At 41.8% G+C, this 15,034-nt stretch overlaps 1 protein-coding gene across 1 annotated transcript; it reads right to left on the bottom strand.

The window, feature by feature from the left end:
• Positions 1–1,142: 1,142 nt before the first annotated feature.
• On the bottom strand, positions 1,143–2,470 carry LOC145866060 (C-type lectin domain family 4 member E-like). The gene is made up of 4 exons (XM_082970928.1): positions 2,176–2,470; positions 1,913–2,055; positions 1,678–1,781; positions 1,143–1,510 (listed from the first exon to the last, which is right to left on the bottom strand). Exons 1-4 carry the CDS (start codon positions 2,195–2,197, stop codon positions 1,381–1,383), a joined length of 399 nt encoding a protein of 132 aa, XP_082827054.1. The 5' UTR covers positions 2,198–2,470; the 3' UTR covers positions 1,143–1,380.
• Between the last annotated feature and the right edge of the window lie 12,564 nt (positions 2,471–15,034).

The raw sequence follows: 15,034 nt of genomic DNA, 5'->3' as shown, positions 1-15,034 counted from the left end.
TAATATGATTTATTAAAAACAAAGGAGGACAAAGGCACTCTTCATATAATTAATTAAAATGCCTTTATCTGTATGTTATGTTCAATAGAAACAAAGTTTTTAAAAATCCTACGCGTTTCGGCTGCATGGCCTTCGTCAGGGAGTACAAAGAATAATACAATGACTTCTTTTGAACAGCTTTTCCAATTAGCCCTAATTTGAAGAGGGAGTGGTTACACAATGAATTGGACACACCTAGAGACGCCTTCAAGACCTCTTAGCGGAACACAAGTACGCTATACGGGTAGGCAATGAAGACTACACCATGGCAACCCTGCCTCCCTACAAGCTGTGGGTATTGATCATGTTCCGGCCTCTATTAGAAAAGGGGACCGTCTTAAACAGTTAAACCAAAGGGAAAGTTTTTGGATTTACAAACTACAGGCCACTAAGTACCCTGGTTTACATGAAGATATGGATTTACAAATTACAAGCCACTAAATACCCTGGTTTAAATGAAGATATGGATTTCTCACCATTCCTGTAGGGTTGTGATAGGTCCATTTGCTATCATCTAGTGGTCATTTTGCTCAATTGCCCTCAGCTATGTTTAGACTATTGTTGTTCATGTTTGGCTGTGTTCTAGTGTACTATGGAATATATTGCTTTCTTATTCTTCACACTTCTCCCAGTCATGTTTAAGGTTAGAACTACCTTTCTAAGTGTTCTGATACTTCTAGCTTGGAGTTGTATTTTTTTTGATAACATAGCTACAGTATTTCACTTTGTAATGTGTATAGTATTGCTTACTAGGTGTGTCCAATCAATTTTAACCACTCCCTCTTCAAATTAGGGCTAATTGGAAAAGCTGTTCAAAGGAGGACATTGTATTATTTCTTTGTACTCCCTGACGAAGGCCATGCAGCCGAAACGCGTCAGATTTTTAAAACCTTGTTTCTATTGAACATGCCATACAAATAAAGGCATTTTAATCAATTATATGAAGAGTGCCTTGGTCCTCCTTTCTATTTTATACTGTACTATGCAACCTATTATGTCTATGCAACCTATTATGTGTCAAGGGAAGCACATTTTACTCCTGAACGTGTTTAGGCTTGCCATAACAAAGGGGTTGAATACTTTCTGACTCAAGACATTTCAGATTTAAATCTTTTATTCATTTGTAAAAAAGAAAATAAAAACATATTTCCACTTTGACATTATGAGTTATTGTGTGTAGGACAGTGACAGTAAAATCTCAATTTAATCGATTTAAAAATTCAGCGTGTAAACAACAAAATGTGGAAAAGGTCTAGGCAGTGAATACTTTCTGAAGGCCCTGTAGCTGGTATCATGACTTTCAGCATGACAATCAACATCATAACTAAAAGTGAGAAAGAACTATCTCACAGATCCAGGAACGGTTAAATGAACACGGATAGTCCTGCCATGTCCTTGGTCTGATGAACTGTGAGTTAACAACACACAGTTCTCCACTCCACCACCATTAGGCTGTCCACTCCCCCAGTACCTGCAGTAGAAACAACACAGTTAGACTGACCACTCTCTCAGAACCTAGAGTATGAACAATACAGAGCTAGACTGGATACTCTCTAAGAATCTAGAGTATGAAAAACACACAGAATCAGTCCTACCCCTTAAACGGTGGTCAGAGTTGTTAGAGCAGTAGTCTCTTACTTTGGGGTGGTCAGTGGGTTGCCGTCCACCCATTTCCAGGTCCCCTCAGTAACAGTGTCAGTCAGACCAATCCAGAAACCCTTGTTGGGGTTGAAGAGAAACTCCTGTTGGTGAGAAAGAGCTGATATTGTCAACTACTATAGACTACATGTGTTAAATACTGGAAGATACATTACTGACCAAGGGATGTTTGATCATAACCCCCCCGCCATATCTCTCTCTCTTTCTCTCTCACCTGTTCCTTATCACTGTTGATGATCACCAGGTCTGCTCCTCTCTCCAGACAGTCATCTTTGCTCTCCCCCCGGGTTTTAGTCTCAGTAGACAGGAAGTACCAACTGGATTCAAACTTCTTCCAGTCTTTAGGGCAGGTTTGTTCTACAAGACAAAAACATGAATTTCCATCTTATTATTCTGCACCTATTATTTTAGAATACAAACACAAGTTGACTGGATATTAGATATGTGATGTTATGATCATTTATTTGGTAAACTCACTCAGATTAGAGAACTTTCTCATGAGATCATTTTTCTCTTTCTGTTGCTGGTCTCTCTCTTTAGTCAGGGTGTTACTGCTGGTCTGTAGCTGGTCTCTCTCTTTAGTCAGAAGGCTGTAACTGGTCTGTAGCTGGTCTCTCTCTTTAGTCAGCTTGTTGTAACTGGTCTGTAGCTGGTCTCTCTCTTTAGTCAGAAGGCTGTAACTGGTCTGTAGCTGGTCTCTCTCTGTTGAGTCGTGATGACCAATGACTCCATCTGTAAAAGGGAAAAGTTAATCAAACATGTAACTACCACACCATTGATGATTAAGGATGATTAAGTATAATTAAGGATGATTAAGGATGATTAAGTATGATTAAGGATAATTAAGGATGATTAAGTATGATTAAGGTTGATTAAGGATGATTAAGTATGATTAAGTATGATTAAGGATGATTAAGTATGCTACTTAAGTCTCAGTGACAAAATACTAAACTTACAGTAGACAGACAGGCATATGATCCCAGTCAGTAGGAGAACACACAGCAGCCCCAGACACACTGCAGCAACTCCAGAGGGTCTCTTCCTGTCACGTCCTGACCAGCAGATGGAGCTATTGTTTTAGTTTTGGGGTCAGGACGTGGCAGTTTTGTGTATGGGGATGTTTGTGTTGTTGATTGGGACTTCCAATTGAAGGCAGGTGTGTTGAGTTGCCTTTGATTGGAAGTCCTATATAGGTGTGTGTGTTTTTCTTTGGGGTTGTGGGTGATTGTTTTTGCACTGCGTTTATAGCCTGCAGAACTGTAGCTGTTGTCACCTTTATTGTGTTGTTAACCTCTATGGGCTAGGTGGGACGCTTGCGTCCCACCTACGTAACAGCCACTGGCAGCCTGTGGCGCGATTTTCAAAACGTTAAAAATCCTATTACTTCAATTTCTCAAACATATGACTATTTTACAGCTATTTAAAGACAAGACTCTCGTTAACCTGTTAGGGCTAGGGGGCAGCATTGACACGGCTGGATAAAAAACATACCCGATTTAATCTGGTTACCACTCCTACCCAGTAACTAGAATATGCATATACTTATTACATATGGATAGAAAACACCCTAAATTTTCTAAAACTGTTTGAATGGTGTCTGTGAGTATAACAGAACTCAAATGGCAGGTCAAAACCTGAGAGATTCCTTTACAGGAAGTGGCCTGTCTGACCATTTGTTGAACTTCTTTTCCATCTCTATCATTTACTAAGGATCTCTGCTCTAACGTGACACTTCCCATGTCTTCCATAGGCTCTCAGAGCCCGGGAAAAAACAGAATGTCGTCATTCCAGCCCCAGGCTGAAACACATTATCGCCTTTCTCAAGTGGCCGATCAAGAGACACTGGCTTATGCGCGTGACCCCGACCGCCCCCGCCTTTGGGATTTTTTCCTCTGTTTGCCGAAAAGGAGATTCCCTGTCGGAATATTATCGCTTTTCTACGAGAAAAATGGCATACAAATGGATTTTAAACAGCGGTTGACATGCTTCGAAGTACGGTAATGGAATATTTAGAATTTTTTGGTCACGAATTGCGCCATGCTCGTAACCCTTATTTACCCTTTCGGATAGTGTCTTGAACGCAGGAACAAAACGTCGCTGTTTGGATATAACGATGGATTATTTTGGACCAAACCAACATTTGTTATTGAAGTAGAAGTCCTGGGAGTACATTCTGATGAAGACAGCAAAGGTAATACAATTTTTCTTATAGTAAATCTGACTTTGATGAGTGCTAAACTTGCTGGGTGTCTAAATAGCTAGCCCTGTGATGCCGGGCTATCTACTGAGAATATTGCAAAATGTGCTTTCACCGAAAAGCTATTTTAAAATCGGACATATCGAGTGCATAGAGGAGTTCTGTATCTATAATTCTTAAAATAATTGTTATGCTTTTTGTGAACGTTTATCGTGAGTAATTTAGTAAATTTTTTGTAAATTCACCGGAAGTTTGCGTGGGGTATGCTAGTTCTGAACGTCACATGCTAATGTAAAAAGCTGGTTTTTTATATAAATATGAACTTGATTGAACAAAACATGCATGTATTGTATAACATAATGTCCTAGGTGTGTCATCTGATGAAGATCATCAAAGGTTAGTGCTGCATTTAGCTGTCTTCTGTGTTTTTGTGACATTATATGCTAGCTTGAAAAATGGGTGTCTGATTATTTCTGGCTGGGTACTCTGCTGACATAATCTAATGTTTTGCTTTCGTTGTAAAGCCTTTTTGAAATCGGACAGTGTGGTTAGATTAACGAGAGTCTTGTCTTTAAAATGCTGTAAAATAGTCATATGTTTGAGAAATTGAAGTAATAGCATTTCTAAGGTATTTGAATATCGCGCCACGGGATTACACTGGCTGTTGAGTAGGTGGGACGCAAGCCCATAGACGTTAACCGGGGCCTTACAACCCCCGGGGAATTGGTCAAAGCATATAGTGAGTTTTGAGTTAATAACATTGGGATGAAAATTCTCGTGACAACTTGGTCCTTCGAGCCGGATCTCAATACCTGCCTCTGTCGTCCCAAGGAACTGCTGGAAACTGTGCACGGGTGGATCCGTAAGACAAAGACCTGACCTCTGAATTTAGGGTTTATTTCAGGCCAGTAGTGAACTGGTACGCGACAGAGGTGGTGACAAGATCCAACCTGCATTGAATTCTCAGCTGCATGAATAAGGTCAGTAGTCTTTATTCATGGATTTTGGGGGTAGGATCTAAACTTGCATTAGACGTATACATCGGTAAAAATCTTGTGTAGGTAAGGTGATAATTACTAAAGTCCAGGAGGATTCATATTCAGTATACCGTTTAAAAAAAGTTTATATAGAGAAAGTTCAAAAGTAACAAAGAATCTAGATAAATATAAAACGGGGGGCTGAGTATTGAACAAAATTGGGTCCGCAATGTCTCAAGGTAGTTGAGGCCATTACCAAAAGAAACTACCCCGTATCAAAATAGTCTGGGACTATTAGAGGAATATGGGAAGTAGTCTGGGACTAGTAAAAATATATGGGAAATAGTCTGGGACTATTAGAGGAATATGGGAAGTAGTCTGGGACTAGTAAAAATATATGGAAAATAGTCTGGGACTATTCAAAATATATGGGAAATAGTCTGGGACTATTAGGGGTATATGGGAAGTCATCTGGGACTAGTAAAAATATATGGGAAGTAGTCTGGGACAAGTTAAAATATATAGATTGTAAGATTTAAGTATAAAAACAGTAAAAGCACACACAGATTGTGAGAATAAGCATAATAACAAGGAAGGTAATTGAATAACATGGGTGGTAAATCCTCAAAGGAGGTCCCGAAATTAACCGGGGATGAGAGGTATATGGAATCCAAGGATAAAAGGAACATTTATTTTGGCCCAAAATGGAGAAAGAAGTACGAACTTGATGGACGTTTAGATGTAGAAAAGCTAGAGTTGATGGTAAAACATAGACATGAAGATAGTGAAGAGGACAGGACAGTCAAAGCCCTGAGAAGGCTGCTGGAAGAACAGCGAAAGGAGAGAGAGGAACTACTGAAGTTGAGAGAGGAGAGTACTAAGCTAGTAAGGAGAAAGAGTGAGGATAGAGAGTTCAGAAAATTAACCCAAGAATGGGAAAAAGATAGACGGGGACTAGGACATAAGTGTGGAAGACCTAAGGCCCTCAGTAGACTGGATCCCCATAATCAGAGTCCAGGGAGAGAAAGAAGCCAGGGAGATTCAGAATGGATAGAGGAGGATGGGGAGAGTGGCCAGTACCCTATGATAGCATTGCCAAACTCACGGGCTGGGGATGATGGGGCACTGGCCACTCTGGATGTATACAGGGCATGGACACAGAGAGATGTGGTCCGAGCCGTAGAGGGTGTAGTGCATCCTAAAACAGGTATAGAAGGGTTCAGAAGAGATCTGGAAGGTCTAGCAGCCAGCTTTAAGCTAGACACAGGGGAGATTGAGAGAGCAGTAAGACAGCTGGTGGGGAAGGACTGGGCAGCAGTCCGGGGACAGTGGGTACCTGGACATAATGATTTGGTGGTATTGCCCTGGGCAGCAGATGGGCCATATGCCGACAAAATAGCACAGCTGTGTAATAATTTGAGGGAACACTATCACCGACATGCCGATTTTTCCAAGGTCCACGAATGTAAGCAGGGAGACAGTGAGACCATAAGTCAGTACCTAGAGAGGCTGAAATATGTTTTCAATGCCAACAGTGGGTTAATAGAGCCATCAGTAGCCCAAGGGAACGATACAGCATATCACCAACAACTGAAAATAGCTTTCCTCAGTGGAATGCGCCCAGAGATAAGTCGCACCATTATAAAGACTCTAGTAGGGTAGGGAACAGCATCTCTGGCAGAGGTAAAGAAATATGCCGTTCACTATGAGCGGGATAGAATAGGGCAGTATTGACACGGCTGGATAAAAAACATACCCGATTTAATCTGGTTTCCACTCCTACCCAGTAACTAGAATATGCATATACTTATTACATATGGATAGAAAACACCCTAAATTTTCTAAAACTGTTTGAATGGTGTCTGTGAGTATAACAGAACTCAAATGGCAGGTCAAAACCTGAGAGATTCCTTTACAGGAAGTGGCCTGTCTGACCATTTCTTGAACTTCTTTTCCATCTCTATCATTTACTAAGGATCTCTGCTCTAACGTGACACTTCCCACGTCGTCCATAGGCGCTCAGAGCCCGGGAAAAAACAGAATGTCGTCATTCCAGCCCCAGGCTGAAACACATTATCGCCTTTCTCAAGTGGCCGATCAAGGGACACTGGGCTTATGCGCGTGACCCCGACCGCCCCCGCCTTTGGGATTTTTTCCTCTGTTTGCCGAAAAGGAGATTCCCTGTCGGAATATTATCGCTTTTCTACGAGAAAAATGTCGTAAAAATTGATTTTAAACAGCGGTTGACATGCTTCGAAGTACGGTAATGGAATATTTAGAATTTTATTGTCACGAATTGCGCCATGCGCGCGACACTTCTTTACTATTTCGGATAGTGTCTGGAACGCACGAACAAAACGCCGCTATTCGGATATAACGATGGATTATTTTGGACCAAACCAACATTTGTTATTGAAGTAGCAGTCCTGGGTGTGCATTCTGACGAAGACAACAAAAGGTAATGAAATTTTTATAATAGTAAATATGATTATGGTGAGTGCTAAACTTGCCGGGTGTCTAAATAGCGAGCCCGTGATGCCTGGGCTATGTACTTAGAATATAGCAAAATGTGCTTTCACCAAAAAGCTATTTTAAAATCGGACATATCGAGTGCATAGAGGAGGTCTGTATCTATAATTCTTAAAATAATTGTTATGCTTTTTGTGAACGTTTATCGTGAGTAATTTAGTAAAATGTTAGCGAATTCCCCGGAAGTTTGCGGGGGGTATGCTAGTTCTGAACGTCACATGCTAATGTAAAAAGCTGGTTTTTGATATAAATATGAACTTGTTTGAACAAAACATGCATGTATTGTATAACATAATGTCCTAGGTGTGAAAATCGCGCCACAGGCTGGCAGTGGCTGTTACGTAGGTGGGACGCAAGCGTCCCACCTAGCCCATAGAGGTTAATGTATTTTTATTTTAGTATAAGTAGTATATCCTGATAGCCAAGGTTGGTTTGGCTTTACCTTTTAAGGGAGGGAATGGATATATAAAAGGGTATTATATGATTTTTTAAAAAGTAATTAGGAGTAATTTAGGAAGATTTGACCCTCCAGAGGAGAGCCACATTTGAATATATGAAGATGACATATTGGTGGCGAATCCCTCCCAGGGGGGCTGTAAAGCGAACACTCTAGCTCTGTTAGTGTTCTTAGCAGAACAAGGTCATAAAGTTAATAAGAGGAAGTTACAGCTCTGGCAGGAACAGGTCATTTATTTGGGACACACAATAAGACAGGAAGGGAGAACACTTAATTCCACCAGAAAGACAGCCATTCTAGAAGCACCTAAACCACTCAATAAGAAACAGATGAGTTTTCTTGGAATGATTAACCTGTTAGGGCTAGGGGGCAGTATTTGCACGGCTGGATAAAAAAAATGTACCCGATTTAATCTGGTTACTAATCCTACCCAGTAACTAGAATATGCATATACTTATTATATATGGATAGAAAACACTCTAAAGTTTCTAAAACTGTTTGAATGGTGTCTGTGAGTATAACAGAACTCATTTGGCAGGCAAAACCCTGAGACATTTTCTGACAGGAAGTGGATACCTGATGTGTTGTATTACCTTTAAACCTATGCCATTGAAAAACACAGGGGCTGAGGAATATTTTGGCACTTCCTATTGCTTCCACTAGATGTCACCAGCCTTTACAAAGTGTTTTGAGTCTTCTGGAGGGAGATCTGACCGAACAAGAGCCATGGAACGATGATGGCCCATTAGAAAACCTGGCGCGCGAGTTCATGTTGGGTACCCTCGTTCCAATACGTTATAAAAGAGAATGCATTCGTCCACCTTGAATATTATTCATGTTCTGGTTAAAAAAGGCCCTAATGATTTATGCTATACAACGTTTGACATGTTTGAACGAACGTAAATATATTTTTTCCCCTCGTTCATGAAGTGAAGTCCGGCGGGCTTAGATCATGTGCTAACAAGACGGAGATTTTTGGACATAAATGATGAGCTTTTTTGAACAAAACTACATTCGTTATGGACCTGTGATACCTGGAAGTAACATCTGATGAAGAGAATCAAAGGTAATGGATTATTTACATAGTATTTTCGATTTTAGATCTCCCCAACATGACGACTAGTCTGTATCGCAACGCGTATTCTTCTGGGCGCAGTGCTCAGATTATTGCAAAGTGTGATTTCCCAGTAAGGTTATTTTTAAATCTGGCAAGTTGATTGCGTTCAAGAGATGTAAATCTATAATTCTTTAAATGACAATATAATATTTTACCAATGTTTTCTAATTTTAATTATTTAATTTGTGATGCTGACTTGACTGCCGGTTATTGGAGGGAAACGATTTCCTCAACATCAATGCCATAGTAAAACGCTGTTTTTGGATATAAATATGAACTTGATAGAACTAAAAATGCATGCATTGTCTAACATAATGTCCTAGGAGTGTCATCTGATGGAGATTGTAAAAGGTTAGTGCATCATTTTAGCTGGTTTTATGGTTTTGGTGACCCTGTCTTTGAATTGACAAAACATTACACACAACTCTTGTAAATGTACTGTCCTAACATACTCTAAATTTATGCTTTCGCCGTAAAACCTTTTTGAAATCGTAAAACGTGGTTAGATTAAGGAGATGTTTATCTTTCAAAGGGTGTAAAATAGTTGTATGTTTGAAAAATTTGAATTTTGACATTTATTTGGATTCAAATTTGCCGCTCTTGAAATGCACCTGCTGTTGATGGAGTGCACCACGGGTGGCACGCTAGCGTCCCACCTAGCCCATAGAGGTTAAAGTCTTTACTGAAGACTTATCTCTTCAGTAGGTCCTATGATTAAGTATAGTCTGGCCCAGGAGTGTGAAGGTGAACGGAAAGGCTGGAGCAACGAACTGCCCTTGCTGTCTCTGCCTTGCCGGTTCCCCTCTCTCCACTGGGATTCTCTGCCTCTAATCCTATTGCAGGGGATGAGTCACTGGCTTACTGGTGTTCTTCCATGCCGTCCATGGGAGGGGTGCGTCACTTGAGTGGGTTGAGTCACTGACGTGGTCTTCCTGTCTGGGTTGGCGCCCCCCCTTGGGTTGTGCCATGGCGTAGATCTTTGTGGGCTATACTCGGCCTTGTCTTAGGACGGTAAGTTGGTGGTTGGAACCATCCCTCTAGTGGTGTGGGGGCTGTGCTTTGGCAAAGTGGGTGGGGTTATATCCTGCCTGTTTGGCCCTGTCCGGGGGTATCATCGGATGGGGCCACAGTGTCTTCTGATCACTCCTGTCTCAGCCTCCAGTATTTATGCTGCAGTAGTTTGTGTCAGGGGGCTAGGGTCAGTCTGTTACATCTGGAGTATTTCTCTTGTCTTATCCGGTGTCCTGTGTGAATTTAAATATGCTCTCTCTAATTCTCTCTTTCTCTCTTTCTTACTTTCTTTCTTTCTTTCTTTCTTTCTTTCTTTCTTTCTTTCTTTCTTTCTTTCTTTCTTTCTTTCTTTCTCTCGGAGGACCTGAGCCCTAGGACCATGCCTCAGGACCACCTGGCATGATGACTCCTTGCTGTCCCCAGTCCACCTGGCCGTGCTGCTGCTCCAGTTTCAACTGTTCTGCCTGCGGCTATGGAACCCTGACCTGTTCACCGGACGTGCTTGTTGCACCCTCGACAACTACTATGATTATTATTATTTTATTATTATTTGACCATGCGGGTCATTTATGAACATTTTAACATCTTGACCATGTTCTGTTATAATATCCACACGGCACAGCCAGAAGAGGACTGGCCACCCCTCATATCCTGGTTCCTCTCTAGGTTTCTTCCTAGGTTTTTGACTTTCTTGGGAGTTTTTCCTAGGGAGTTTTTCCTAGCCACCGTGCTTCTTTCACATGCATTGCTTGCTGTTTGGGGTTTTAGGCTGGGTTTCTGTACAGCACTTTGAGATATCAGCTGATGTACGAAGGGCTATATAAATACATTTGATTTGATTTGATTTAAAATGCAGCCGTCGACACAGCAGTTCTTAACCTCTCTAGGGTAGGGGGCAGTATTTTCACATCCGGATAAAAAACGTACCCGATTTAATCTGGTTATTACTACTGCCCAGAAACTAGAATATGCATATAATTGTTTGATTTGGATAGAAAACACCCTAAAGTTTCTAAAACTGAATGGTGTCTGTGAGTATAACAGAACTCATATGGCAGGCCAAAACCTGAGAAGATTGTGTACAGGAAGTGCCCTCTCTGACCATTTCTTGGCCTTCTACACCCTCTTTATTGAAAACAGAGGATTATTTCATATTATTTCCATTACAATCCACCCTATTGGCAAAATATTTCACATACACTATAACACATCTATTTTTATTGGATTCGGAAATGTCACACAAAATCAAACTAGATCAAAGAAAACGAATACATGTATTTTCATTACATAATTATCAATGACTGTTCTAAGCCTATGTCCAGTCATAACTCTTCAGATTAGGATTTTTGCTATGACCTTCATTTAGAGAAACAGTCTTCCTAAACATTAAAGATGGTCTCGTCTAACATGGGCTCCTCATAATTGAATGACTCCTCCACCAGGCTCGGCGGTAGGTATTTGTCATCCCACTGGTCTGAACTTGGAATCGGTCCATATCTCACCATCTGCTCCGTCATCGATCTCTCCAGAACCCTGGAAATGAGACCTCTCGCACAAGGGACCAAACAACAACCACATAATATCAACACAGTCATACAGGTAAAAGCAGCCCACAACACCGTGATTACAACCTTTTTCCATTTTCCGAACGTACTATCAAACCATCCCGTGAGTGCCATGTCCACCCCGGAATTTTCTGCTAACTCCTGAGCTAAATTGTTTATACCGGCCAGGGCCTTGGTCATTGATCCATCTGGAGCTGTTTTCTCAGGGATGAAAGTACAGCATTCAGATCCGAACATCACACACACACCACCCTTTTCAGCCAAAATACATATCCAAAGCTATTCTATTCTGCAATACCATCAAAGTGGTCGCAGCTGTCTGTTCAGCTAACCCTTGAATTGCCTCTCTGGTATAGTTGATGAAACGCTGTTGGTTATAATAAATGTAATTTATCCAATCCACATTTTTATTGAGAGTCGACCACCAAAAAAGACTTGATTCCAATCCAGCCCATATCTGATTCCTAGCTTTAAACTCATCAGGCACCCCCCTTGGAACCCCAATGCTATCAATGTAAATTCTATCATCAAAGGACCCTGACGGAGCACTCCTCCCCTCTCTTTCACCTGGCACTAGGTCTTTGTGTTGTATAAGGGTGAAGGGCATGCCTAACTGTACCAATGCACAAATACCAGTCCAATTTGCAGGCAGGTTTGGCCACAGCTTCATACCTCCACACAACCACCAGACATCCGCTCTCGGCCTTTTTATCTTACTAAAGTCCTCGGAACTCAACCACCCAGTCAGGTCCCTCATTGTCTTGTCAGTTGTAACATTCTCTGTCCTATTGCATGTTCTTACTTCCCCAACGTTCCATCCGTGTGTGTTGTGTCGAGCCACACAATAATAGTCTCCTCCTGCGACTGTGAAAGGGGGAAGTCTGGATCTAATGGGCACATAGGATACAGATAATGCAGATCAGTGCAACTGTCTGGCTTCCTTGCCTTCATGAACAGCTTTACCATACAGGCCATTCCCCTTGGTAAATTAATTCCATCGGGTAGAAAGGGGATGGTTGTCAACTGAAGTTTGGCTGTTGCGCAGGCATAACCTTCTTCTTTAGCTACTGATCTAGCTGTATACTGAATCCATTCCAGCCATAGGTTGGAATCCCCAAACCAAGTCTCCACCTCAATCACTTCCTTAAGATCTTTCGTCTGAACTATCCTCACCGGTCCTTGGCTCTGGATGACTACACGGGTAATGTCCGTTTTATCAGGGGTACTACTGGTATTCTGGCTGCGGTAGAACTATCTCCTGTCCTAACCTCTACTACTCAGAATGGTACCGCAGTGTCGACAATGGTCTGGTCAAGGCCAACATACCATAACCCTAAATCCTCTTTCTTTATGCTTTTAATGGTCAAAACCGATAATATTCCGACAGGGTATCTCCTTTTCGGCAAACAGAGGAAAAAATCACAAAGGCGGGGGCGGTCGGGTCACGCGCATAAGCCCAGAGTCCCTTGATCGGCCACTTGAGAAAGGCGATAATGTGTTTCAGCCTGGGGCTGGGATGACGACATTCTGTTTTTTCCCGGGCTCTGAGCGCCTATGGAAGACGTGGGAAGTGTCACGTTAGAGCAGAGATCCTTAGTAAAAGATAGAGATGGAAAAGAAGTTCAAGAAATGGTCAGACAGACCACTTCCTGTAAAGGAATCTCTCAGGTTTTGACCTGCCATTTGAGTTCTGTTATACTCACAGACACCATTCAAACAGTTTTAGAAACTTTAGGGTGTTTTCTATCCATATGTAATAAGTATATGCATATTCTAGTTACTGGGTAGGAGTGGTAACCAGATTAAATCGGGTATGTTTTTTATCCAGCCGTGTCAATACTGCCCCCTAGCCCTAACAGGTTAATGGTCATTCCTATCTTCAAGCAATACTTCCCTTGCTCTGGATTGCAGTCAAAAACCCTGGCCTTCACTATACTCCATCTGTTTCTATATTGGGTGTGTGGATTGACATAGCCTTATCTCTGTGTGTGAGCTATGACCTGATTCCATGAGTTACACCGGGATCTTCACAGATATCTTCCCCATGAAGTCCGAGTCCTAGACTGCCAGGAGGTTAGGGACCCCATTTGGTCTGCATAGAACTCTATTGAGACATCCTTCCCTAACTCTACTCTCACTTCCTTTTTATCCAGATCGAGTGACCTTTTGTACCTAGGCCATAAAAACTCCTCATCTTCTACACTATGGGTCAAGTTACCACTTTCTGCCTTCTCGAGTGGTTCATGGTGTATTAGGAATATGGCTCCCACAATCAGACAGCTCAGACTGACCAGTACCCCTGTAAAGCCCCACCCCCTCCCGGAGAATATATCACTGGCTAGAGGCCAACCCACACTTTCACTTCTATGAACGCACACAGTGAGGATCGGGCGCGTTAGGGAATCTTCGTTAGAGAGGTAACCCCCGAAACTTATTGGTATTCGGTTCTTCTCCTAACTCTGTGATTGTTCGACAGTGTCAGTGTGTCTTACCCTCCCGCAATGTGTGATATGAACCCAGGTAGCTCTTTCAGCTATTCTCACCGCGAAGGCTATTACCAGGAACACTTGGTATGGGCCCTCCCACCGTGGCTGCTTCCAGTTCTTTTCTCCTCAGGGACTGGATCCACACCCAGTCTCCTGGTTGGATTGAGTGAATCATCTTCTCCTGTAATTCACCTGTTGGACACAAAGTTTCGGACATACGGGTTTGGTTAACCATGTGTTCTGTTAGTATATCTTCAACTTCTATGTCTACCTGTTCTGGCCTCCCTAACTCTGGCATTCTATATGGTTTACCTGATCAGCTAAAATGTAATCCATTATTTAAAGAGATAGATCCTAGTAAACCAACTACCCTAATCGTGTCCACCCAGTAAGTTGGGACCACTTCTTCCCATTTAATATACTTATCTATTATAAAAAATGTTTTTTTAAGTAGTTCGTTTTCCAATAGGCCACAAAGTGTTTCCGAACATGCTCTACTATCCCCCCCTGTTGACACATGGCTCTGCCCATGTGTCGATCTTGCCGCATCTCTAAACAATGACTTAGGTAGTATTGGTAACTTATCATGATACCAAATACCGTCCTTATATAAATTGCTCCTAACTTCTTCCATTTCGAAATCCCTTTCACTGGTGCTCTAGACTGACAATTTTAATATAGATTTGTCTATGTTTACTTCCTCTTTTAAGAACTGCTGTGTCGACGGCTGCGGTTTAAGACCTGCCTTTTTCGTTTCCGCATCTGCTTTTCTGTTGTTGTTACTGACACTATCTGTCCAATCTAATGTGGGCCTCACATTTACAAATAGCTAACTTTTCTGGCAAAAGTACAGCATCTAATAGATTCAAAATCAACTGAGCGTGTGTAATAGGTTTCCCAGAAGTGGTTACCATTCCCCTGTTTCTCCATTGGGCTGCAAATATGTGTACTGTGTTAACCTGTTAGGGCTAGGGGGCAGTATTTACACCGCCGGATA

The sequence above is a fragment of the Salmo salar genome, unplaced genomic scaffold (assembly GCF_965601325.2).
Source record: "Salmo salar unplaced genomic scaffold, fSalSal1 ptg000129l, whole genome shotgun sequence".
Classification (NCBI taxonomy): Eukaryota; Metazoa; Chordata; class Actinopteri; order Salmoniformes; family Salmonidae; genus Salmo; species Salmo salar.
The sequence above is the reverse complement of the archived record's forward strand: the minus strand, read 5'-3'. Positions and strand labels throughout refer to the sequence as shown.